At 48.9% G+C, this 27,381-nt stretch overlaps 1 protein-coding gene across 12 annotated transcripts in view; it reads right to left on the bottom strand.

Moving 5' to 3' along the window:
* Positions 1–27,381, bottom strand: part of CDH23 (cadherin related 23) — a 208,062-nt gene that overhangs the window by 61,577 nt on the left and 119,104 nt on the right. For 10 of the 12 annotated variants that reach the window (XR_008971454.1, XR_008971452.1, XR_008971453.1 and 7 more), the window contains exons 12-17: positions 20,127–20,276; positions 19,315–19,473; positions 3,843–3,907; positions 3,078–3,315; positions 2,329–2,434; positions 1,822–1,949 (exon numbers count right to left, since the gene is read on the bottom strand). Coding sequence is in view for 9 of the 12 variants with exons in the window: in XM_057403314.1 (XP_057259297.1) it covers positions 1,822–1,949; positions 2,329–2,434; positions 3,078–3,315; positions 3,843–3,907; positions 19,315–19,473; positions 20,127–20,276 (846 nt within the window). In the remaining 3 variants the exon portion in view is untranslated. Of the gene's footprint in view, positions 1–1,821; positions 1,950–2,328; positions 2,435–3,077; positions 3,316–3,842; positions 3,908–11,817; positions 11,938–17,270; positions 18,077–19,314; positions 19,474–20,126; positions 20,277–27,381 lie in introns of those variants that run through there. The other 2 variants (XM_057403310.1, XM_057403311.1) reach the window with 2 other exon arrangements.

Raw genomic sequence — 27,381 nt, forward strand, 5'->3', positions numbered from 1 at the left:
CCACTTCAGCAACGTGGACTCCAAAGCTCCCCACTGCAAACCTTCCCATGTGCTTCTGTGGCACCGGCAGTGATGCAAAAGAGTACCCAGCATGCTTCCTCCTCTCCCACAGTAGAGGGCATCCAGCTAAACACCCAAAACCATCTTCTCTTGTTCCCTTAAACCTCAGCCTTCCTCCCTATACCCACACCCTCAGACAGCGTTATATCATCTTCAAGGATGCAGAGAACCGCAGATGCTCACGCTAAGCACACAGCCCCCTTTCCTCCAGACATACACACTCTACAAGTTGCTGGCTCATCGCCCCGAACGGAGCAGCAGCAGCAGGGAGGCAGAAACTTATTAGCAGTGATATTTCCCTGGACCCTGGCGTGGCGCATGCTATTAGTTCTGATTCGGCAGCTTCCTCTACAAAAGTGTATTGTCCCCTAATGGGAAATCTACAAGGCGAGTTTGACTTCTTTATTAAAAACCAACAACCAAAGGATGAAAAAAAATTACCTCCCTCCACACTCGCTCTTGTTCTGCCTTTTCACGGCTCTTGTTCGTCAAGTGCCGTTGTGAAACACTTCCTCCTCATTTTCTTCTTATTTTGGGGCTTTTTTTTATTTTTTCCTTTTCTTTTTCCAGTTGAGAGAAAATCCCTTCAGTTGAGAGTGGAAAAAGTGACAGCTACTTAAAACCCGCCAATGTACGACTCAACCAGGAGGAGATGACCCACTGAAGTGTGGTCTTTAGAAAGAGGTGTTTATGCTGTCTGAAGCACAGTTTGGGAAGGATGTATTTAACCACCACTAACCCTGCCCCCTTTTTCCCCCTCTCCCGAGTATGCTGGGAAAGCTGGAAGAGAGGCACGCTCTTGGGACTTCACTCCCATCCTACAGCACTGTGGACTTCATCTTCTTCACCTTCTCAGACTGATGCTGCTGCCAGCTTGGCTTAGATCCCATCACTGCAAGACTGACAGGCTATCAAGCAAACTGTCTCCATTGCCAATACCTCCCTCCAGATGTCCTCAAACCACAGTGTGCCTCAAAGTGACAATTCGATCTAATCTTCCCAAGGAACGCTGTGATGCTTTACCTCTCCTAACATAAACCTCTCCTCGAGGGGGTCTGCACATGAGAAGCCCAGCAAAGCCCACAGCTGGGCCAGGACAGCCAGTGTTGGGGAGATAAATAATCAACTGTCCATGATTGATTCAGGGACTGATAATTTCCAACACGACAAGAGTGAATACACAGCCAAAGCTCTCTCCTCTGCATCCAAGCTGCAGCAAGTGCCTCCTGGCTATGGCCATGAAAGCATTCCAGCCAGGGTTCCCTGTGACCTGAGAGAAGGGCTCACCAGGTGCTCAATGAAACTCTCTAGTCAAAAACAAGAGCAGAGGGTAGATCTCCATCCCATCTCCAGCTCTTCTCCTTGCCCTATGTCCAGCTGCAGCTGTTGACACATTACTTTCAGTGGTTTCTCAATGCATCGTGCATGGCCAAGGAGAGGGAGGAGGTGCATGGGGTCAGGAGAGCCCATCAGCTTTTGTCTGTGGTGACAGTTCTCAGAGACACTCTCACTCACCCTCTGCCACTCAGACTTTATCACATGACAGGGACAGTATTTCTTTAACCAGTATGTCAGGGACACATTATGTACATGACACTTACAGGACACATATATACATACTTGAGACACGAGTATGTGTCTCATACCCACATGTACGCATCCAAGGGCAGAATAGGCTTGCTGGGTTATTGATGAGTTAATGGCATTGCTATGGAGCAGTTGTACGGAAACCACAACAGACTGGTCAGGCACAGTACTTACAAACACCTCTATGGTGACGGGGACGGTACTGTTGAGCGGTGGGTTCCCAGCATCCTTGGCCATCACAGTCAGGTAAATAACCCCATTGGCCACCTGCTCGTAGTCAAGGGGGTGGTTCACGCTGATCACTGAAAGGATGCAAAGTGGGACAGTCAGGGGGCATTCACACACCGAGCAGGACAGCTGGCAGGCTCAGAGTGTGGCCCATCCACACCAGCTCCCCAGGCCCAACAGTGACTGCTCGAGGTGGCAATACCCCTAGAACATAAGTGCTGGGCATTACTGAGCTAGCATAACCCAGAGCAAGCTGTACACCCACAGAAACACAGCTCCGCAGTGTCTTGGCTCAAGGAACATGTTGCAGGTGAGGTCAGGTTAGGACAAGCAGAGGAGCTGCCAGAACAACTTCCTAAAGCCTGCTGATACGATGCTTGCAGGAGTATAAATGCAGCCTGAGCTGCTGCTTCTGCTTGTCAAGGGCTCCGTGGCCCCTGGACCAGTGCTTACCTCCATACCCTTCTGACACTGCAATGTCAAAGTAATCTTGAAAGGCAGATGCCTGCACAATGCTGTATGTGATCTGGTTGTTTGGAGGGGAGTCTTCATCAGATGCCTGGGGAGTGAGCAGAAGAAGAAATGAGCACGGGAGCCATGGGAGATGTAGGCTGGGCCCAAGAAGAGTGAAAAAGTGATGGAGGAAGATGCACTCGTCGGGAAAGATGCACCCTGAGCAGGTTTGTAAACCAGCCTCTCCTCCCATCTTGAATCCCAGGAACAGCTCACTGGGTCCTCCTCTCCTGATCTCCCTGCATTACTCATCCAGCCTGGCCCTATGGAGGGAAAGAAAGCCATGCTTTTGCATCATGGCAAAGTTTGGTTTTGTGCTGAAGGAGCAAACAGTCTTTTCTACCTGACTTCTCTCCACAGCAGATGCTTACAGCTCCATCAACAACAGAGCACCTTCTGCTTGGTGCCTGCTGACTTTATTGAGCAGAGCAAGGTGATACAGAGGTCGTGCCTGTGCCCTGGGAGAAGCCCCAGGTCCCAGGGATGCTGCATAGACACAGGACTTGGAGGAAAGGAGGAGGGAGGCAGCTCCTGGCTGCAGCACCGCACCTCAGTGCACTTCACAGTAAAGCACAAAGCATATTTTAGGAGGAACGCAAGAGTGATGGCAGCAGGGGTGGATGGGGACATAACCCACTCCTGTCTCCCCACAGCACTTCCCAAGTGGAGAAGCTGCTCCAGTCCCTCACCCGGAGCCGGACCACCTGGGTGACGGAGGGCTCGTTCTCCCGCAGAGCCCCCAGGTACGCCTCCTTCTGGAAGGTGGGGACGTTGTCATTAACATCGAGGACATTGATCCTGACGCGTCCTGTCGTCTCCTCCCCACCGCCATCCCGGGCGATGACGGTCAGGGTGTAGCGCTGCATGGTCTCAAAGTCTAGCCGAGCTGTCAGGAGGATTATGCCTGTGTCCTTGTCCAGTGAGAAACTGCGGGAACAAGAAAGAAGAGGGTAAGCCCTGGTGACCACATGCTGTGGATAGAGAGATAGGGTGGCAGCAGCCTGAGAGCTAGCACCACAGCAGGTGAAGTTCATGGCTTTCTTCTGAAAAATTTTAAGTCCTAGAACATCTCCAAGAGCTTAGCACAGGTGGTGGGGTAGAAACCCTCAGTTTCTCTACAGGCAGAGAAAGAGGGATCAGTGGCACCCACATCCCTTCTGCTTGGGCAGCCCACATACCTCCCACAGCTACCCACCATGAGTGAGTAACACAAGATGCTCCAGGGCCAACAACTGTTGGTCTCCCTAGGTCCCGATTTAGCAAAGTGATTAAACGTGCTGAGCATCAGGCATGTGCTCAAGTTAACTCACCCCGCTGGGAGACACCACAGTGTGGTTTTCATAGGGTGTATTACAGGGACAATATGTATGTAGGACATAACAAATGCCCTTAATTGCCATCTGGCTTCTTAGTGAGGTTAGAAGAGGATTTTGAAGAATCAGAGTCATACTTACCGGTCAGGGTCATCACTGAAAAAATAACTGACTTTCCCGTATGTGCCCACGTCATTGTCAGTTGCCTGAGAAAATAAAAGTTTATTGATAAATGAAGGTATTTATGGGAATGTTGCATTACACACACTAGTGAATCCATTATGTCCTATTTACCTCCTTCTACCCAGATGCCAGCAGGCAATGCCAGTGCATACCTTATGTGCTGCCATTTATCACCAGAGAGATGAAGGGCTGGGGCTGTCTATGCTTGTCTGAGTTATCCTGCACATCCCTGACTCCCAGCCTGCTCTAGATAACAGCCCTCCATCAGCATCTCTCCCCAAACCTTTGGCAGTGGGAAATTTTATGCTTACTTATTTTCCTGATGCACTGAGCTAATCTGGGAAGCGCAAGTGAAATAAATGTCTCCATGGACCATTCTTGTGGGCCACCCATCCTGGGCCCATGAAGCCAAAGAGTCAAGACCCATAAGCACATGTCCAACTGTTCTCTATGCATTCAGGGCTGGCAGCATGCTGGGGCTGCTGGGTGAAAAAGAAAAACCTATCCCACTTCAAAACTTCCCCCACCAGGCTCAAATACAGACCAGGAAAAGCAAGGAAAGAGATGAAGATCCTGCTTTCCAGAAGCAGATCCCATCAGGCAGCCCTTCTGGGAGTGCAGTCTGCTGCAACCTCACTGAAAGACTAATACCTCTCAGGATGCTGCGGCATGGGCATGAAGTGCTAGCTCTCATTCAGTCCAGTGCAGAAGTGGCTGCATGTACACCGCCGCCAGCTGCTGAAGCTGGAGCAGGCTGGTCATGGCTAAGCAACAAGCACCTTCTGGGGAAGGTGTGCAAAATGCAGTGTGTCAGCTCCGGATGAGCAAGGCAAGATTTATGCATGTTTTAAAGTTTTTTCTCTAATGAATACATAAAATATGCATGAGCGGCGGCAGGAAAAAGAAGGAAATTTTATTTCTAGGTGAGGAAAATGGAATGCAAGCCCCAAAATACTCTTTTTCTCCCCCACTATATTTTCTAAATGGAGGCCTGTCTGGATTACTTAGAAAACAACAGGTCTGTGAAAAAGCAGGGTCAAAGACACATTTTATGTCCAGATACCAGCAAAAGGCTGTATTTTAGGACCGGCATGGAACACAACCTGTTCCTGAAACCTTCCTGATTTATGATGGCCTTGATTACCCTTGACAGTAGACTAGGATCTTGAACACACCAAACTGCTTTATCCCTATGTGCTGCTTACCTGCCACACCACGGGGTGGCAGAAAGGAAAAGGCATGAAAACTAGCTAGGATTAATTCATTTTTTCTCACCCCCAATCCTTTCCCAGCTTGAGTGTTAAAGTCCTGCTGCTTTACACCAGCTGAGGGGTGGGCTGGTGGAGCCAGCCTTTCAGACCTACTGATTTTGCCAATTTTCCTCCCCACTGCTAAGATGTGTTTTACTTCTCATGTTCATTGCAATTGCATTCAACAAAATGGAACAAGCCCGCTAAAATCTGCCTGGAGAGATGCCCAGAGAGTGAGCAGCACCTGCTCCTGGAGGGCAAGCCCCTCTGGGATGCATCTCCCTCCTCAGAGGACACCAGGGAGGACACTTACAAAGGTGCGCCATGCCAGGCAGAGCCTGCCTGCTTTTCCAATGGAAACACCTGGGAGGAGGGGCATTAATCTACCATCTGCCCACCCCAGCTTCCCTCAGCCAGTTAATACTGGTATAAATTCCTCATCCTAACACTTGCCACCAGCCTAGGCGGCTACGAATCATGGTGGCAAACCCCCAGAGCTTTGCTGGGGCTGACCAACAAGGGCCCTCGGCCCTCTCTCCCCAGAATCCTTGAGTGCTTTGAGCATTCTCAGCGTTGCCTGGTACAAGCCAGCCCTCGATCTTCCAGCCAGGATTTTTCCCAGCTATTATTTCTGTGCCCACAATCTCTGTGAACCCCTAGATCCCATTAATCCCTAAGTGGCTGGTGCGAGATCAAAGCCCAGAAAGGCACTTTCCATGCATCTGGATCGGTTGGTGATGAGATAGTGATTTACAGGGGGCCTGACAGTGCCACGGAGCACAGGCAAAATGAATTCCCTTTATTTGGCCCCATACAATTGCACTTGTAAGCGCTTACTGCGGTGACAGACAACACTGGGAAAGTGTAATTTTCTTCTGATGGGGAAAAAAAATACAGTGAAGGAGGAAGGTTAAAAGAAGGTGAGCACAGAGCCTCTTGGTGTGGGAGGTGGTGGGGAGCCAAGCCAGGAAGGTATGCTGCACCCTGAGCTGTGGGGATGCCAGCAGCCAAAAATGCCAGCAACACAAAGCGACCCACTCACAGGGAGCCAGGAGGCTGGGCAACCTAGCTCTGCCCCATACACCACCTCACGAGCCAGGCTAATTAATTACCCTGATTTACACCAGGGCAGGTGGGAGGTGATGCCTGCTTGATGGCTTTCCTGGCAACTGAACATCATGGACATAATGCAGGGCAACACAGCAGGTTACTTGAGCGTGACAGGGAATATGCAAAAAGCAAAACCATGCATGCTCAGCATATTTAATTTTCGATCTACACTTGTTTCTGCATTACCAAACTTTTTTCCTCTAAGGGTAAAAAAGATGCTCAGATGCTAGAACCCCTCAGGAGCTGACATGCACCCCATTTGTAAAGCAATCCTGAAATGCAGCCTGCATGCAGAACACCCCAAATCCCACCGAGACAACAGCTCTGGGGGCCTTTCACAACCCCTGGTACCAGCTGTTTTCTCACAGCTCAGCCCCTTGACTGACTGGTCGTCCCCCCCAGGCATGCACGCATCCCTCTCAGCAGCCAGGGGAGGAAAGGCATCTGGCTGGAAGTATCCCGGGGTTCCACCTGGAGAAGCAATCAAATGGCTTTTACGTCTGCTTCTCTCCTGCCCAGAATATTAAAGTGGGATTTGCCCACTGGAGCCTGCAAAAGGGCAGGATGAAAACGCGGGTCCACATCTGTACTTTTATGAGCTGTCACAGGCAGAGACCATTTCTAAAAAAACACATTTGTGCAGCTAAACTCTGGGAGAGTGGCAAGAGGAGAAAGCCTGGATAACCCAGAGGATTAATTTACTGAGCTGCAGGATGGTGTGGGCACCCGGTACATAAACCACAGGTGCACAAGAATACCCACACCCAGTTCTCAACCCATCTCCATCCCCCAAGCAAATATTTCGGACATCTCCCTTCTGTCCCACCAGGGGCCATCATGTACAGCTTTCCCCACCAGCCTGTGGGCCCACAGAGCCAGAAGGAAAAATGAAGAGCCAGTGAACGGTTCTGGTCCCGTGGGCAAATCTGCAGGAAAGGGCATGTCGTCCAATTTGTTCAGGAAACAATAGCAATGTTTGACATGTCACCAGGATTGATGGAGCAGAAATTTACATGAGAGAATTCAGTTTTAAGCAGCTATACGGAGCTTCGCCCATAATGGTTTCAACATTCATCATCCACCGAGCTCACTCAATGACTCCTTAAACTGCCCGAGATTAACTCTACTCACAGCAGCTTCAAGGAGCATGGCACGAAGAGCAGCGAAGGGCTGAAAGAGCCAAGAAGAGCCTTTCAGGGCAACATGGATTCCCTGTGGAGCCCCCAGTATGGAAGTCCTCCCCCCAAATCTGTCAGGCATAAGCAGTTGGAGGTTGGTTATAGGGGTGACCAAAGTTGGAAGGATGACTGTTACTGTTTGGATGAGACAGGCTGCCATGTCCTGCCTGCCTGAAGATGGCTCCATCAGCACCAAGGGAGCCAAATCCTTCCCACCTTTCCATCTGCATGGGGCTGCTAGAGCGGGTCCCAGATCAGTTTGTTCCTGTTTGCTCTCTTTGTTCTCCTTTCCCTACCTCACATGCAGAAACCAGGAAATAAAAATTGATGGGGAGCAAATTGCTTTGGGCAGAAGCTCTCTGCTTAAAAGAGTTGTAGCACGAAAGCAATTACAGGACGTCAAAAAGCTGTCAGGGTACCGGAGTGACCAGGTGTTGAGTCTTGTCCTCCTGCTGCCTGCCGGCTCCCCTGCCCACGCTGGGCAGGCAGCAGGGAGACCAAGGCACCAGTGCTTGGGCTATGGGAGAAAGCTAACAGAAGGAGGATTCCTGTCTGCTTCCTACTTGTTTGCAGTTTTCTAGGGAAGAAAATGAGACGGGTGTGGTTGCTCCTCTGTGCAGACTGGCAGTCACAGGCCGCTCAGACCATGGTACAAGCAACCCAGAGCACAGAGCCATGCCCTGTAGTCATACTGATTTTTTTGAGCCATCTACACCTGGATGTTTTAAACAGCAAGCATCCTTTCTTAAATGCAATCACTGCAATCTTCAGGTGCCAGAGGAATAACAGCTAACCTCTAGTATCCACCCAGATTGTGGTTTGATTTGTGATTTGGGGAAGAGAAATGTGAACGGCCAAGAGCTTCCATGAGAAGCAATCGCCAGGCTGCAAAACCACATCAAGAAAACCAATGGAAAACCTACTTAAAGTCATTATGCCCTTCCCAGATGGAAAACAGCTCTCTTGCTGGCATCACCTGCCCTGACCACGCTCTTTCCCAGGCCTTTAAAGAGCAGCTGCCTGGTGGGAGGTGGCAATCAAGCACAAGTGGAGCTCGCGGCTGGCCGGCATTGCCGAGCTGGAGCCCAGTGGCATGATTAGCTGAAAAGGAGGGAGGTGGGAGTGGGGAAGCGGGGTGATGCCGAGGTACCGCCGCTGCTGTCTTCCCTAGCAGCTCCAGACCGCGTGGGAGCCGGGAGCTCAATCGCCACTAACGACCCTAGAGGGCTGTGCTGAACCTGGCTGGGTGGGAAGAAATAGCCAATCAACCCCCTTGGGAACTGCAGAGCTTTTCCCCACCTGTTCTGCCAGCCACGGGGGGAAAACAACAGCCTCCTTGATTGTGTTTTATAACAGTGTTCCCTGCAACACCAGATCCTTGCAAGAGAGGTTAACACTTGCCTGGGCAGCTTTGATTTAATGGAGAGTAATGTACTGTAGCTGGGCGGCTGCAATAGCTGGAGACCAGGGTTTAAAACATGAGCTGACAGAAGACACCCCTTGAGTGAGAAAAGCTGGCATCTTGAGCACGTGTTTCCAGTATGCAAGGTGACACCCAGACCATTTAGAAGCCTGTCTTGGTGTTTTCACTGGAGCTCCATGCTGGAGCTGGGCACAAGTTCTCCACTAACGAATTGTATTGATTTCATATTCTCCTGTTGTCCACCTAAATGGCAAGCAGCACATCTGAGAGATTAAATAACCACACAATTGCCTGGCTTGACATCTCAATCACTTTGCTGTTGGGTCTCTAATGAATTTTACAGCCCAGCAAAATAGAAGAAATTAAGGTCAAACTCCGGTGGAGGAAATATAAATCCCCAATGATCCCTGAAGTATTCACAAAAGCTCCTGGAAGCCAGTCATGCCTCCCATCATCTGCAACTCTATTGCATTCAGGAGATGAGCATGAGCTTCATCTGAGGCACATCAGGGAGAAGGGTACAAAAAGGCAGAGGAGGAGGGAAGAGCCAAACTGGTCCTCACCTGGAGATGAACATGTAGTGGCTGAACAAGGGATAGTGGCTTTAAAATGAAAAAGAGTAGATTTAGATTACATATAAGAAAGAAGTTCTTTACTGTGAGGGTGGTGAGGCACTGGAAAAGGTTATCCAGAGAAATTGTGGAAGTGTTCAAGGCCAGGCTGGATGGGGCTTTGAGCAATCCGGTCTAGTGAAAGGTGTCCCTGTCCATGGCCGAGGGCTTAGGACTATATGATTGTTAAACTCCTTTCTAACCCAGACTAGTCTATGATTCTATGTTGAATCCTGGTTTGGAGAAAGGGAATGACAAAGCCCAACCTTTGTCCAGAAGCAATGAAGATAATTCACTCTGAAACTGGACGCAGCTCTGAGTGTGAAGCAAATCCAGCCAGAGAGTGGGCTTTTCAGTTTGTCAGCAAGGGTAGTAAGCCCAAAGCATATACCTGCCAGGCAGAGGCATTCCCAGGGAGAGCAACAGGGATGCTCCTTGTTAAGCCCAAAGAAAACCATGGTCCAGAAACCATAGGCTGAGCTACAGGAAGACAATATCCTTGCTCCCCAGGAGCTGGAAACTAAAACTGAGTTTCAGTCAGACAGCAAGTATCTACTCCTTAAGGGTGTTTTAGAGGATAGAGAGCCTTAGATTTACTTCTGTGACTGGAGTTACTGAAAGGGGTTTGGTTACAGGATACAGCAGCCAGCCATTGGAAGACCAAGCAGAGCCTATCGCCTGAGGCAGTAGTAGCCTCTGGATGGCGCGAAGGATCTCAGGAGATAGGTTTACACATCTCATGGCTCCCAAATGCCCTGTTTAGGTAAATTAGTCTCCCCTTAACACCTCAGCAGCAGCTGGTCAGCAGCACGAGGCTACACAAGATCATCTCTTCATGGGGTGACGCTGCTTCTGTCATTGCTTCAGCTAAGGCACCTGCTGGGTGCTGATTTTCATGGGAGCTCTTTGCTCAAGGAAGCAGAACCCTGGCTGCTTTGGGAGAGATGTGGGTGCTGTGGGTATGGGGGAGGCCAGCTTGGAAAACAGATTAAAATCCCAGGAACAGTGGCTCTGTTGGAGCTTTGCAGGTGGGAAAGCATGATGGAGTTGCCCTTGCTCAGAGCTGCTAAAGGTGGGAGAGGACATACTGAGGTGAAGATGGTTACTGCCCTAAAAGGACTGCTGGGAAGGATGTGTGAAGCCGAGGTGTTCAAATGTCAGCAAGCAGCACCTTGGGAAAAAAATTCTCCTTTCACTTCCCAGACACCTCCCAGATCACCATCAAGAGAAAACTACCCAACCTTATTTCCTACTGGGAGCCCTGGGAAGGGTCAGGGGGAATCCCGCAACCCATCTTGTGCTTTGCAGAATGCAATTTGGACAGGAGCAGGTCTGCATTTGCTCTGCATTTTTCTTATCTCACAGGCTGAAATGGCTTTTGCTTTTTTTTTTTTTTTGGGGGGGGGGGGGGATAGGGGGAGGGGTGTGATGCGGTGTGTCTGTGATTTTGTTTTGGTTTTGCCACCTTTGCGCTTTAACTGTGCATTTATCCTGACAGCTCCATCAGGACAGGGAGAGGCTGCGAAAGCTGCAATAAGTGTCTCTCTCCTCAACGCTCAGGCTGTCATGATTCCTATTCCATCCCATTTTAGTCTTACGGATTGATATTTAGATTAAAGAGATAAACACAGCCAAAGAGCACAACAAGGGGCCCTGACAAACAGATGAGGACTTCAGATCTGTCATTCGTGCTGCTACCTGGCAATTCCCTCCTCCCCTTTCCTTTATTTACAGAGCTGGATTGATAAGAATATTTAACAGGAACAAGAAGAGCAAGCATATTTTTAGGTAGGTTTTTTGGGTTTTGGTTTGTTTTTGGTTTTGTTTTCAGAAAACAAGAAGCATGCAGGAAGAAGACAAGCCGTTCATGTTTAACTTTCCGGCAATTTGGAATCGCCTGCTTTGATTATTTAACTATTTACTGTTTCATGTATTTGCAGTTTTTCTCTCCTCTTGCAGATAAAGGATTCAATTTTCTTTTAAGCGGTGGGGAAATTGGAAGAGATTTTGTTCTGTTTAGGCACAGCTGGAGTCGGAGCACTCAGGGGGACTGAGAACAACAAGATCAATTAAGATGCTAACGGGAGGAAGATGAGATGTGTGGGCCAGGGGAGGGGAGAAGGGCTGAAAGAAGGGACAAAGTCCATGCTTGGAGGACATCAAATATGTCCAACTGACAGTCCCCCTCCTCCATCCTCTATGAGCTGCTGCTGAGCCATGCTTTCATATTCCTGCCAGTGTCCTTCGAACTCCCTCCTGCTTTCCAAAAAGTCCTCTCCCCTTGCCTGAGCCTATCCCCTGCATCACATTGCTCACCCTGGATGTTTGGATGGCAGTGTCTCATTACCACCTCCCTGGTATTCACCCTCTTCAGCAAGGGCTTTCCAATACATTTTCCATTTATTCAGGCAGAAAGAAAGGATGGAAGCTGACCTGCAAGTCCTCTTCTCCTAGTGGCTGACCACACTGTACTCCCCAAACCTATGTGGGGAGGCAAAAAAGGTGCAAGCTACTTCTAACATAGGTGCAGTAGGCACAACACAAACTCAACCCCCTAAGTAAAGTTTAGAGCATTAGTCAACTAGAAAAGGTTGAGAAGTTCTGTGCTTTCCTCATGGCAACATACACGAATGCTGTCCTACTGACCACCAGTGCCCCATGAGATGATAGGATGCATCACAATCTGGTCCTGATGGGAGAGCACCTCAGGTGCCATGGATGGGACAGGGGATGTTTTATCTCCCAGATGATTCCCTGCAGAAGCTCAAAGTGTGGTCATCCCTGGAAGCCTTTTCATCCATCTATTGATTTGCAAGGTATTTCCCCACCTCACTCCCTGTTCTGACTGGCTATGTTCCTTACTCCATGCAACCTTTCCAAAATCGGAAGCAATACAGGTTTTCCCTCAAGGCTGGTCTACACAGTCACCATCACCATGTGGGACAGAAATAAAGCTTGGGGTGAGCGTCTTGGCACAGCACATTGCCCATCAGCAGCTGAAAGCTACAGCCAGCTTCTTCATTCAGCCTCTACAACTATTGCCTTTTATCTCAGACTGTTTCTGCTCCCTGCATTCACTTTTTCTCCAAGAAAAAGAAGGGGAAAGAAAACCTTTGGAGATCATCTAGAAACAAAAGACAGTGCCAGCTACCAGATGTTAGGGGACAGTTAGTGCCCCTGACTAAAGGGATGAAAGGGCGCAGGGTCGGATGAGACCTGAACGCTCCATAGGCAATGGGGGGAAACCCCCCAGGTTTGCAAAACCCCATATCACCTGTGTCAGCCACATGCACTTGGATTTGAACAAACCCAGAGAGGTGCAACCCCAAAGCTGTCCCAGTACCACTGCAAGGCTCCAGTCCAGGAAGCGGGAGCCCATGGACCGTAGCATCCCTGTGCTGCTCACCAAACTTGCACCAGTGCAAGCTGATGGCTGATTGAGAAAGCGATTTGCATTTTTAATAGGTGCTTATTGATGTCTGCAACTCTTCTTCCCAGAGTGGGAAAACTACATTATTACTTTCTTGTTGACTGGCATTTACAGCTGGCTGGAAAGAAGGGGAAAGAAAATCAGGCTGGGATCGATTTTCCCACCCCCAATGTGAGGCCAAAGACAGATCGAAGAAGCAGAAGAGAGCTGACAGCTGGATGGTAAAGGAGAGAAACTTTGCCAACCAAATTAAAGGTTGCCTTAATGAGGAGAGTAATGGAAGGTTAATTAGTGCATTTACTTCATTAGGCTCTTACTAACAAGGCTTCTCTTGAGGAAGTGCAGTGCCAGGGAGGGGGAAGACGAAAATCCATGTGAAAGGATCTGTTGGGGACGATGAGCAGGTTGAGGACAACCCATGGGGGGTAGCAGAAAGGGACTATCCAGGAATGTGAACCAGAATGCACATGCACACACACATATGTAATAATATACACACACATTTATAAAATACATAGGCTAAGGCATTTGCAAAAAATGAAAGAGGGACCTTCTTTTCTTCCTTCTATAAAATTATCTGAAAATTATGATCTGAAACTCAAGAAAAAAAGGGAAGGTGGTGTGTTTTAAAGCACTGACTCTCTTACAGATTCAGGTTATCAAGTCCCAAGGAAACACGGTGCCTATTTTACATGCCTTGCTGCATACCACAAACCACAGAAAATCATTCCCATGCTGAAATTGATGTCTGATGGTTGATTTGGGCATCATAGGTTATAGTTTGAGGTCTGTGGACTGCTGGAGATGCTCAGACTATTCCTGAGGGTCTGCAAAAGATAACACCAGCAAGCTTGCCTGAAAATGTCGTGTATAGGGCAAACATTTTAAAGCTCTGAAAAGTTCCAGCATCACCTTCAGACTTCTTGAGGGTGGCTCATGGGATAAAACTCAGCATAATCGCAGACCAGAGGTTCTTTCCGGGCAGGGAGGACAGCAAGGCAAAGCAAAGAGCATAACCTTGCAAGAATGTAGGTGGATAAGGTCACAGGGAGAAGGCAGTCACTAATTCAACAAGGATTTGGGACAAACTGCTACATGTCCATCCCAGGGAGGTGTTGATGTTATTTTCATAAGCATGGCTCATCTGCTTTATATCAGAGAGGTGCCTGAATGGGTGACTGAATCGTCTGACCTGGCCTGAGTAAAGAAGAGTGGCAGAAGAGCACTGGGAATCACAGGGGTTAATACCTCTGCTGGGAGATGCTTGTGTGGGGGTTGAAGGTAATGCACTTCCTGCAAACTCCTTCCTACTCCTCTCCCTTTTTCATCCCAACCATTTGCCAGGGAGCCTGGGCAGGGAGGGGGCCACCAGCAGCCTCCCCAGCTGGCTCCTGCTTGCCAGCCCGTTGACAGAGCCTGCAGCTACAGATCCTAGCCTGCACAGCCAAGCCAGACCACAGCAAATAAAGCAAAGAGGAGGGATCACAGAGCTAGGATTACTTTCCACACTTCCCTGGAGAACCATTTTTCTCCAGACCCTTCAAGGCAAATCAAATGCATTGTTGTGTTAAAAACAAGTTACTCTTGGTTTGTTTAGGCTTTAATGATTTTGGTTATCAGAGGTTTCCAGGAGGACTTTGCTGTGCAGCTCTGTAGTGTATTGAGGAGCTTAAGGAGACCTCCTGCCCCTTAATTCATACCTCCTGCTGGGTCGTCCTAGGCCCCTTCCCCATTCATCAGGGTCTAGCAAATACATCAGCAAAGGAGAACAATGCACAGACCTACACCACTGTGTAGCTCCCTGGCTTTTGGGACATCAGCACCACACTGACTCATGGCAGCTGCTGTCAAAGCAGCAGTGTCCAAAGACAAGTCTGGAGGGATGCTGTGCTCTCCGTTCCGTTCATTACAGCGCTCAGACCCTGCAGCCTTGCAAGGTGGCAGGACCCGGACACACCACAGGCTTAGTGCGACAAGTGCGAACATACGCTTGAACCTTCCCTGTTCTTCCCAGCCAGGCATCTTCCACCACACGCAAGGGGCATGACTGTGCCAGAAAGGACAAGAGGGGATGCTGGAATGAACCCTCCATCTTTTCCTCCTGCTGAGGGGAGCTTGCTGGAATTTGGGCTGGGTCTTGGTAATTCCAGAAGCAAGGCCATGTTTTTCATAGCTTCTTCCACCCAAAAAAATTCCCCACTAAAAGCTTTATCTAGTGCCAATGCCTCTCCCCCTCCCCACGTCACAGAGGAGCTCCTCGTGGGGGCCCCAACACAGCTAATGGGATGTGAGGCTCTGGGATCCCTGTCAAACCCTCCACACCTGGGGAAGGAAGGAGCAGAGACCTGAGCAGCTAGGTCTGATGCCTGATCAGCTGCAGTCCTCTTCACAGCCATCGGGAACCTGAGTTTTCTTTCTGCTTCTGTCTCAGCTGACATGCTACATGATGGCTTGTGAAGCAGCAACACTACTTCCTGCTCCTGGCAATGATGCAGCTTGAAACATGGAGAGTAGCAGCAGCATGGGGACAAATACCCGAGGGCTTCTGCTGTATCTGGACTCAAATAGAACTAATGGACTGGCCCCAGTAGGTCCTCACTAGTCCTGGACCTCAGCCCTTGCCTAGTGCTTTGTCCCAGAGCAGAGGGCATTCCTTTTGGATCTCCCCCTCTCATCATTCCCTGCTCCCACAGAATTGCTATTCCTCTGTAGCAGACATTCACTCTGGCAATGTCAATATTCATGCCAGACCTCGTTTCCTCAAGACTTGTACTGGTGCTGTTAGATAGAGGCAGGGATGTTGGACCATGCCCTTTTATCTGTTCCTCCCTCATCTGCCCATTGGTTTGTCCCTCTGCAGCAGATTTATCCTCCATCTGGTCTGAGATCTGGGGATGCGACTAACTAGCAACTCATCCTCTCCTCCAGCTTCTGGGCTTATCAGCTGGGAGAGACAGGGCTGGAGATACCCTCCTTTATCCTGCTCCTCTCACCCCAGGACAAAACCAGTTGCTGGGACCCATTTTGGCAGATGTTTGCTGAGCCCATCACAGACACTGATCATGGCTACAGCTGAACATGGCCATTCATCCACCCTAGCACCATCATCCCCCAGGGCTTCCTATTATAGCTTAAAGCCCTCTGTACCATGCAGAGTTGGCACCCTTCCTCAACACACCTCTCCGGAGCTCAGCTTTCCAGCCCACAGCACCAGCTGCCCAGGCAGCACTTGTCTGGGGGTATCAGAGCCCCAGTTCATTTAGGGGGCAGTATATTGCTCTTGCTGCCTCTCATTCCTGGAAGGCATGAAGTTATACTGGCTGACTGCTTGCTCAAGAAGTGTGAAATTCTTTCTCTGACCTTTTCTGTTGTGTTATTAAAAGGTTTCATGGCCAGTTGTTTCAGAAAAAAAAATAAAACATTTCAATATTTGTTGGTAGCTGGGGCAGAACTTGCCCATCTCTTCAGGATGAGCTCTGGCCAATTCCCTGCTTCACCCCAGCCTCGCTGAAGGAACGTGCCACTCTGTGGCCTCTCCAGCCGGGCTTTCTCATGCATAGCAGGGCCTGGGGCGGGGGAAAAGAGAAGTTCACATGGGGAGAGGCTGCTAACAACTGTGGATCCCTGGGCAGCCTGTGCACCCCTCTGCTCAGCTGTTGGGTTGCATTGTACACCTAACTCCAGACTGCAAGGATATATGTTATAGGGCAGCCTGGAAGCTTTCAGTAAGGACCTCTTCATGCCAGTCTCTGCAAAAGCAAACAGAAGAAATCTCTGGCCTAAGGGGCTTATCAGGTGGATGAAGAGCATGGAGGCAGGAAGGCTGCCTTTGGGTGTATTGCAGGCTCCCTGCACAGGACAAAAGCTGTTCCTGTGAAGCCTGTACTCTCCAGATGTTCTCATGCAAGCAAATGACTACCAAATGTATATGATAAATGCCTTTCATGGACGGAATTAAACAGATGGATGAATGGACGGATGAATGGACAGACAGGAAGTGAAGGGAATGCAAAATAAAGAACAAAGAGCGGACAGAATCCTAGAGGGCAGAAAAGGCTGTGCTGTGCTAAGGAAGTAACTGAGATGTGCCCAGGAAGCCACAGGAGTGCGTAAGAGGGTATCTCTGGACAAAAGGAAAGAGGCAGAGAGCAGAAAGCAGGCAGTGGCACTGGATGCCTGCAGTTTGGGTTGTTTTACAGTTATTTATACGTGTAACAGGCAACGTTTCTCTGCTGTCACTGACATTAGGAGCTGAAATGCTGCAGAAGTGAGTGGCCATTTGTCACTGCAAATGAAGTCTGCTTGCTCTGGTTTTTGCCTTTTCATTTCCAGCTGGCCAATCAGAGGGCAGTGTGGGAAGGGTGGCAGCGAGGAACATGCTTACTCAGCAGAGCGGGATCGCTGCTCTTCCCAGGTCATGAAGGAAGCCCCTTCACCTCTCCAACGCCCTGCAGCCGCGCACAGCAAAGGGGTCTAGCAGGGAAGTGCTTGCTGGAAGGTGGGTAACCAGCCCAGGGTCTCTTGGGCTGCTGGGAGTAACTTACCCAGCAATTTCCGCTTGCCTCGGCCCAGTGGTTTTAGCTGCTTGCCTCCCTGCTGGGAAGGAGCTGCAGGCACTGCTCTGCCCTGCCAGCTCTGCTTGGCCATTTCCAGCAGCGGCTGGCAGGAAGCCTCCTGCCACTCTTTGGCGACCGCTTGCCTAGCCCACACGCTCCCCTGTTGATCCTGATCTCATAAACCTCCTGATTTGTCCTTAGAACCCTGGAAATCCATTGCCCCTCAAAACACATGGCTCAAAACCTGCACTTATCTGTACAAAAGCGCATTTTGCAGCACTGAGATCCCTAACCGCTATGGGTGAATACCAATAAAGAGCTCCCAGGCAAGAGGAAAAGAAGGTAAAGAGAAAAGGAGGAATTTATTAGCAAGGAAAGCAGACTTTTTGTGTGTGGCACATGGGACAGTTGGAGAGGCACCACGCAGAAGGGCAGTGGCATGGAAGCAAGCAGAGGGCTGCATCTCGAAGTCAAGCAGCAGCAGCAGGAGGAGCTGGTACTTTATGAGGGTTGTTAAAAGTTTGGGATCAGCTGGCAGGGCAATCTGGATTTCAGTGCTAATTGCCTCCATTCTGATTTATCATAGAAGATTCAACTCCTGGCATTTTGCGTTCACTCTGAAATGCTGGCATAGCTGGAAGTTGGGGAAAGAGAAAACACAGTAACAATCTCATTTGTTTAGTGTCTGACGGCCTGACTAGCTAAACATCTGCTTGAAATATTAATAACTGTCAGATGGGAACAGCTCAGGGGCTCTATAGTTTCACACCATCTGTTTGTAAAGTAAACACACTTATGCACAGGCGCATACACCCAACCCTTTTGTCAGGGCTTTTATTCTCTGGATCGGCATGTCTGTGTCAATGGGACACCAGGGGCTGTGTCCTGGGAGAGCAGGGGGCATGGGGGAGACGGGAGGGCAGCCAGAGAAAAAGCCAAACAAATTCATGTATGACAAACCATAGCAGTAGTAATGCACCCAAGGCCTAGCAGGGGTTTTGATGCTTCCCGCACTTCATATTTTCTGTCCCAAAGGAGCTTTGCTTCTTACTGCCATTCTTCAGCACAGTGATTTGTTCCGATTGCTGCTATGCCCCACATTGGTACTGACCTCAGCTGATATTCCCCTCATGCTCTGGGAAACATATCTTCTTGCCAGGGATTTTGAGTGCTTCCACCAACCTACACAGGAGGGACGAGCCCAATGGAAACACTCCTTGATCATCACCACCTCTGTCTGCTGCACCACCATTCTGCTTTCAGCCATTCAATACCAGGCTCTGCTAAATACAGTTATTCTCCTCTTTTTCCATCCTTCAACCTTTTTGTGGCTCAATTGACCTCTATTTTGTTGAGGAAGATGATGCTTCTAAACAGGGCAGTGAGAAAACCCACACTGAAACATAAATATTGGGCATTAACTCTCACTGATAAAGTGACCGAGTTCAGTAGGTACTACAGCATCTTTTCCCATAACAAGATGAGGCAGGGAGAGGCAGTGCATATGTGATGGGACACAAACTGCGTACACAACTGAAATACTCGTTGGATCCCATGTATTGAGGAGGAGGGAGAAGCAACACCATGTCTAGTAGGATCAGTATCTGCAGGACAAGCTGCTTCTGCAGATAAGACGTTTAAGTGCAGGAATCTCCTCAAGTTTCTGGTATGGTGGGAACCATGTACATGGAGATCAGCAAAAGTCAAGATACCTGCTCCAAAAGCCCATGGGAGGGCTATACCTCACCCTACTGCCAGCATCTCCCACCACTCCCTTGCCAGGCTCCCCAAGCCAATCCCGTGGAGGTGGGAACCGTGGAGCCACATTCATACCAAGGACTTTGCAGAGAGAGCCAGGATGCTCCTACTCACGTGGACCTGGAGGACGGTGGTGCCCACGGTGGTGTTCTCAAAGAGGCTTACATTGTACAGGGCCTTGCTGAAAATGGGGCGATTGTCGTTCTCGTTGATGAGGTTAATCTTCACACGTGCGAAGCCAACATGGTCTGGAATGCTCTCATTTGCAAAGAGCTGGGCAGAGACAGGAAGCAAAGGGAGGGTTGGAGACATGATTTGCAATGCTTGGGAGAGTTATCTCTTCTTCTTCAATGAGAAAACAATGCTTAACTGAGCTCCCTCACTAGATTATCCACCTCAGTGCTAACCACCAGAGCATAGACACTTGAAACATAAAAGGGACTCTTTCCCCTGGGAGCTGCTCAGCTCTGGGTGAGCCAGACACCCTGCCCCAGTCTCTGCCTGGGGAACCAGGACCTGCCACCCCACCACAGCCTGAAGAAAGGGTAGGAAGGTTTTTGCTCATCTTCCTCCACCAGTGGTACGAGAGCCTCTCTGTCAGGATGTGTATACGCATTGCTGGTGTGGTGTAAACCTGCTTTGCCTTCCTTGTGAATTTATAGCTCAGATAGAGAGCAGGGCAAAGCTGGAGCAGGAGGCTGGAGAGAGCTTTGGTGCCTCATAGATATACCTTAAGTTTTATGCAAGGGGGCGTACCCTCTGCTTAAGCTCTGGCAGCTGTTTTCTTTACTATTATTTCAATTTTTGGTCATTTTGTAATGCTCCAAAGCTCTGTAGTGTGGATTACAGAGAGGAAGAGAGAAGCCTGGTTAACAGTCACTCTTAGAAACATGGACATCCCATAGAGCACAGGGGTGCAGCCTTACCGAAAATTCATAGCGAGGAATGGTCTCAAAGTCGAGCGGCACTGCCACGCGGACGCGGATGTCTGCTTTCCCCTGGATGGAGGTTGGTGAGATGATGAAGTGGTTGGAGTTGTTGCCCACCAGGTAAACCTCAAAAACACTGTTGGGTCCCTGGGAAGGGAGACAGGAAGGTTAACAGTGACAAAGGAGAGAAGAACTGGCCCATCTGCAGGGTAAGGCTGAAGGCACCTGGGGCCTGACCAGGGGAGAGCACAGGATAAAAGCACCAACCTGACTGCAAAGCCCGTTTATCAGCTGTGTATCTACCAATGCCCTCAGCTTGGCCCCAACCGTTTGCCTTCAAACATGTAAAAATGCAATTACCAGAGATGCAGGGGAGTGTTTCTCTGTTTGGGTTTGGTTAACTGAGCCACAGGGTTCGACACTGACCTTAAGCACTCTTTCTTGCGTTTTATTATGCTTACTGGGTGTACAATGCATGCGATTTCTACAAATCTTCTTTTCATATTCACCCGTTTTATACAAAATCCATGTGCACATGAAAGTAATGCATCCCTGGGATGAACCTGCAGAGCACACAGCTGGAAGGAAAATCTCTTTTACTGCTGTGAGATCCACACATCACAGAGGCTATCACACAGTGGGATTTCATTGCCTTATGCTGGGGGGTAGAGTGTGAGCACCTTTCTCCCAGTCAAAGGACTATTTCCAGTAAGACAGCTCAAGCTGGGAATGGGAAATCTCCTGCTTTCCCAAGACCTGGCCAGCAGAGCAGTGGGACCACCAACATACCAAAACCAGCGCTTCAGGACCCTCGTTCTGGGCCTGGCACCCCTTCCCAAAGCACAGCCCAGCAGAGCACATGAAAAGCAGGTTCAAAAGCTGCCAGAGCTGAATTTCCAATTTTCCCTGAGGGAATGACCTCACTCCTATCAGAAAAAAGGACCAATTAAATGCACGAAGGGGCACTAATAGCAAAAGCTGGCCAAGTGTGACTACCGAGAGCCAGTGACATGAGCAGAATCCCTCCTTGCTCTCCTCCCTACACTGCCCAGCAGCCTGCAGAGCAGGTTGCAAGCTGAGCATCTCCAGCAGAGCCATACAGCAGGAGCAAGCTCCAAAGGCACCCACTGCCCAGGAGCCCAGCAATGCTCAACTGGTGCACAACAGGGGTGTGAACATCCCTCCAGGGGAATAAAACTGACCCATCTTAGGGCAGACTTCACTCCTTCCAAAAGATGTTTTGCTGGCAAATGGAAGTACCAGCCCTGGCATGAATGAGGCATGGCACTGGTACAGAGTCTGGGAGGGAGGGAGGCAGGAAGGAAGGGAGGGAGGGAGGGAGGGAGCAAGGATACGGAAAATGGAAAGAGGGAGGCATCACTCCCCCAGCCATTATTTGGTACCCTATCCTTAAGATGCCAATTTATAACAAAGAACCATTTTCCACCAGTGAAAAAAATTCCATTGAGGAATTTCTGCCCAGCTCCTTCGCTGAGCCCTCGGTGTCTCTCCCAGGGGCCAGTGCCCATCCTGCAGGACACAAAAACACCTTTCGTGGTGGCAAAATGTGAGTGATTTTCTTGGAAGCCAGAGAGGAAGCAACTTTGTTGGAGGCATGAGATAAAAGTTGAAACATCAAAAGAAATCTAAGTATTTTCTGGAAGAGAGCTGGGTGGATTAATTCCCCTCCAGCTGGGGAAGGAGATCAGCCTCCAGATACCCACCATTCCTAATTAGCAGCCCCTCGAGTGCCTCAGTCTCCCCTTGTGAGGTCTGGAGAAGGGGAATACATCTGCCTCTTGGGAGGGCTGCTGCGGGTTGCCGTTTATATATTTATTCAGCTATTTATTTTTTTGTTTCTGCCCCCATGCTGCTTTCCTTGCTCCTGGTTCCTGGAGACTGTGAGCCCCCTGCGGATGGCTGAAAGCAAATCTGAATATTCAAGTTGTTATCAGCTGCCCAGCAGAAGGGACTGGCTCAGCCCAGCTCACAGCTAGTACCCCCTGCTCCAAAGGAAGCCATGGGGAGCTACTTGCATTTTCCTCACCCCTTGCTACCTGCTCCTGCCACCCAGAGCAAACAAGGGATCTGAAATGTATTTGTGAAGAAGAAAAACAAGTGCTGTCTCCCCGGGCTCACAAAGGTCCTGGTGTGCAGTGGTGGGCTTACAGCAGAGCATCATCTCATTGTGGTGCTGATGATTAGTGCGGGATGCATGGGTGTGGTATCGATGCCCAATCTTCTTTATCTGCTTGTTTCCCTCCTCCAATCCCTTACCCATCAGCTCCTGTATTGCTTGAGTTTCTTCCCCATCACTGAAAACAAATCATCTCCTTTTTCTTCCTTCAGAGGCATAAATTAACGAGCAGCCTGCCAAACCTTAGCAACCCTACAATAATAAACCCGTCTGCATGTACCCTCCATCCGAAACAAATTGAGCCATAAAGAAACAGGCTTCAGAGGGAACTTTGCTAATACACAAAGCTGGGACACAGCCTCTCTTTTCCAGCTTGTCTCATCTTGTGCCAGTCCACAGGGCCAGCACTCACTGTGGCTTGAGGCTGCTGGCCGCTGCCTCCTTCCCAGCAGTCACACCTCCTCCCAGCCATAGCCAGCGTTGCAACTGATGGAAATTTCATGTCAATTCAGCTAAAAGACAGTCGTAGCTGCAGTTGGGCATAATTATTACTTTGTTCTTTGTGTATGTATTCCTTAGAGCGTGGAACAGGAGCTGCACCATGTCCTGCTGCTGGGACACGAAGCTACAACATGCCACAATGCCAGGATCAACCTCATGCAAATAGCCAACTCCCAAAAAAGTGACCACTGACTGATCTACCGCAAATGCTTTGTATTTGAACAATTTGTGATGGGCCTGTTTGCCAGCCCCACGTGCCCAGTATCCCTCTTAAATTCCAGGGGACTGGAGCAGAGGGGATACCAACCTTTGGCACAGCCAGCATAGCACAGACTGTCAAGGCAAGGGCAGAAGCTCAGATGTGAGGCTGTGACATGCCAGGAGGTGGGTACATGTGTCTCTTCAGAGGTCGCAGGCACTTACATGGGATCTGCTCATGCACCTCCCATGAATCATGGCCAAAGTCTGCTCTCACAATCTTGCAAGGCAGTCTCACAGGGCTCATGACAAATCAGGGAGCCCCTTCTCACATCAGGAGGCCAGAAACAGCCACATCAGCTGTTCCAGCTTTGACTGAGGATGGATCATAAGCTTTATCCCAGCTTTTTTATCCAGCATCACCTATTGGCTTCATCCATCAATCCTGCTCCCACCCAGCCCCTTCCTCAGGGGAGTGCACATGGAAACGCTTCAGAAATTATTCAACCTTCCACCAGTCAAAGCAAGCATTTAGCATCACTTACCAATGGTTACACAAGAAATAAAAGTAAAAAAGCAAGCCTCTAGACAAGCAGACAATTCTTCCTGAACCATACAACCCCCACCGCGGTGCACAGGTTGGTGGCCCGCAATAATTTTCAGCACAAAGTTAGCTGGATTTGGGAAAAGCAGCCTGGAATCCTCAGTTCTCTTCATAGTGGCTCTGTAGAGGGCTGCCTTTGGCTTCCTTCACCCTAGCTCAGGTACAGCTTACTTTTCCAAAATGGTGAGCTTGCCTTTCTGAAGCACAAAACCCAGTGTAACTCCAGCTTTCCTCCCAGCCACTTTCTAGGCAAGGGCTAATACCTACAAAGCTGAGGAGTGTTTAATACCCCTCATTCTGGCAAGTTTGCAAAGAAAGGAAAAGTGCTGAGAATTCAGGAATGGTAGAGGAGGAAGGGGGGGGGGGGGGGAAGAGAGTTGGGTGTGCTTTTTTAAAAAAGCAATTAGTGCCTCTTCATATGGTTCCTATACCTTAGCCTGTGGTTCTACCTAGTCAGAGATAAATAATGCTTAATCCTTCCTTTGAAAACACAAGGCATAAAGAGGGTTATTCTTGCCACCCACTTTAAAGCATTTAACTCAAGTGCTTTGAATAGCCTCTCTGGAGTTGCCTGCCTCTCTCCTGCTGCCCAGCCAGCCAGCTCAGACTCCCAGCACCCATTGCCTACCCAGCAACCGGGCACAACAGCAACAATAATCATTTGAGAACTCACTGGGCACAGGCCCTTGTCCCCTGCATCCCTAAGGACTTCACTGAGGCTGTGGATGATACAGGTTGCCTGGTGCAAAATGCTCCCCAGCTATTCAGATCCTCTTCCCCACGGTGGCAGCCCTTTTCTCCTGCCTTTCTGTCCATCTGAAAGTGTCAGTCCTTGCCCACTCCCCCCCTCCTGGAGGAGTTTTCTCCTTCCCCACTCTCCCCAGGTTATCTGCTGAATTCCACACACGCCTGCACAGACGGGATCAATCCAAGGCTGCCTCGCCTTCAGCTTATCTCTGCTCCAAATGATTGATTTTCCCTCTTTAAGGGTAATTTGCTGGTGAATTCCATGTATTGCAAAAACCCCTGTGAAATCTAATTCAGCCCGACTGGCAGCTGGCACTTTTGGGAGAGAATACTTGAGCACCGTCAATTCCCCTTTACAGTTCCTTGCTGTGTAGATCATATTTATAGTGCACGTGTCTGTCATATGCATATATATGCTACAAATGATTCATATATTCCACCTGCACACACATGGGCACATACGATATCCCTGTGCAAGCCTCTGATGCAGTTTTATGCAACAAATACTGTATATTCCCATGGCCTGGATTTTCTTTCTTTAAATTCCCCATTTGTCTTACTCCATATGCTTATTTTGGAGAATTGTTTCAAAATTATTTTAAAATGTCAGCCCATCATACTCGTGCTTTATACAGCCTCTGCCCTTTTCTTCCTCTTCAATCAACCGCGTCAGGGAAAATCAAGTGAAAGCCATGGTAGAAGAGCTGGCTTCTCTGATGTGCCTGGGGAAACTATGCTGCTGTTTCTCTTAATATACCCCTGTGAACCTTGCAGCGATAGGGAGCTCAAATAAGGAATACCCTGAAGGATGCCCTGATCCTTTTCCTGCACGGCCAAACCCTTGTCTTCACCTAAAATAGTGCATCAAGCCACCAGGCTTTAAAATACCAGCACATCCAGAAAGGATACCCATGCACCCTTCCTAAGCCAGCCTTGGAGTAGATAAGCCTAAGTTTACCAGCCCTCTGGTAAGCAACGTATTTCACTGCTTGGGGCTCTTGCTCTCAATCTGGAAACAAACCTTAATGCAGAAATGGATTCAAGGCTTTAACCTTCTATCTCATACACAGGATTTATTCTTCCCTGCTGATCTATCGCAATGTGAATGAGAGGAGAATCCAACCCCAGTCTGAGAGTGTATATGCATACCGGTTTTCTCTGGTGTCCAGCTGAGCATAGGCTCAGTCTAAATATTGGGAAACAGTCACAGATTTTCATAAACAGCCTTCAGATGTCTTTGGAAAGGTATTCAAGTGGTTTGCTGTCTATCTGACAAAGAGAGAAACAGCTGAACAGAGGTTAATGGTTTTTTTCTTGGTTTGTAGAAGGCCAGGTCCAAAACCCTGTGCAAACTCTGTGTACTAATTTCTCCTGTGTTCAAGTGTTTTTGATAAGCCATAGAGAATGCAAAATCAAAAACCAGCACACCTGTTTGAACACCTCTAGGCTGCACCCCAAATCCATATCTGGGGTCATCTCAGCTCAACCTGAGTACTGCTCCACATCCCACCCTGCACTCCCAAGCCAGCTCCTCTTGGAGCAAGACCATGACCACGTTTGAGGCACAGCAGCTGGGATTTTGCAAGGGACAGACTCAGACGAATGGGTTTCTTCTTGCAGGCAGCCCACTTAGGTACCTCATCTGAGACATTAATGCCAGCCAAGTTCCAGAAAGGCACTTAAATACAGAGGTAAATTCAAGCACATGCTTTCAAGAGTGGTCTTGTGTGCAACATAAATACATTTTTAAGTGCTTAGATGAATTGTTTAATCTATCTCATTCAAAAAGCAATCATTTACGTGTGTGCAAAACACACCAGAAGAAAGAAAGATCAACCACCACAATTTAAAAAGGTCACGTGGGTCTGGTTACAAAACTCCTTGTTTAATGGCCCTGGCACCCCATGCAGCGTGTTAAGGGCCAGGCTCACACACTTTTTCCCCCAGCTCTGTAAAGACACAACCAGGTTACAATGGCAGGTAGGTTCATCAAAACCACCCAACCCTACAGAATCTGTAGGTGGGACAAGGTTCAGGCATGGGCTGCACCATCCAAGTAGGGCCTCAACAAGCTGAAGGAACAGTGTCAAAATTTGCTGTAGGGGCCAGAATAAGGCTGGATGGCTTGGCTCAAGAAGGAAGCCAACCTGCCAAGGACTCTCATAGGACTTTAAGACATAGGTTGAGAGGCAGGAATCAAAACACAGGCAAAATTATCTTCCTGAAAACTCTAGCTTTGACTTCATGTGCCTCTATCCATCTGCTCTCATTTGTTTATTTAGCTGCTCTCCCTGGAGACATATGTAATGCTCTTCTTGTTTTCCTTTGCCCCTTACACAAATGAATCATGTCATCTCTAGCATGAAGGCCATGCTGACAAAATAGCTCTGTCAGCCATGTCCTCGGTCACATCCCTGCCTGAAGTCCTTGCTGTCCCATCCCTCTACCCCTGCACCCACAGAAAGCCAAGAAAGCCTGGCACCATCTTGGCTACTTCAAATCCAGATGGTTTGCAAAAGCCTCACAATTCTCATGGGGTACTTGAGCATTCAAAATGTCACTGTAAGGCAATTCTCTTCCCTTTCTGTAAATTTTTTACTGAAAGTTTTGGGGTTTTGGACTTCTGTAAATACACTGCCTGGGAAGCAGTGCTACAATAAGCCTGGCTACAGATACAGTCCCATTCCTGTCTCATATTCACGACCTGGGTCTCTTTTTCACAACCTGGGTAGGCTGTCCCAATATTTTTTTCCCCCAGAGTGCTACCTGGATGGTTTATCCCATTGCAAGCATCCACAAGGGGAAATAATAAAGATACACCATTGGAAAACAAACAAACAAACAAACAAGAAACAGTTGCTTATAACTTTCCTCCCTCCAGATATTTCAAGACATCAGCTCTCCTGTGCTTCTTATCAGTGAAAATAATGCTGTGGTTAAATGAATCCATGCTAATATGACAGCCTCTGAAGACGTGTACAGTAAAACCCCTTCAGACTTCCTTAGCACACAAGGTCCTCTCTCAGCAGTTTTAAAAATCTCAGCCAATTCTTGTGGGGAAATCT

The sequence above is a fragment of the Pezoporus wallicus genome, unplaced genomic scaffold, assembly GCF_028554395.1.
Source record: "Pezoporus wallicus isolate ANWC-B61680 ecotype Strahan unplaced genomic scaffold, APGP_CSIRO_Pwel_v1 contig_4264, whole genome shotgun sequence".
NCBI lineage: Eukaryota > Metazoa > Chordata > Aves > Psittaciformes > Psittacidae > Pezoporus > Pezoporus wallicus.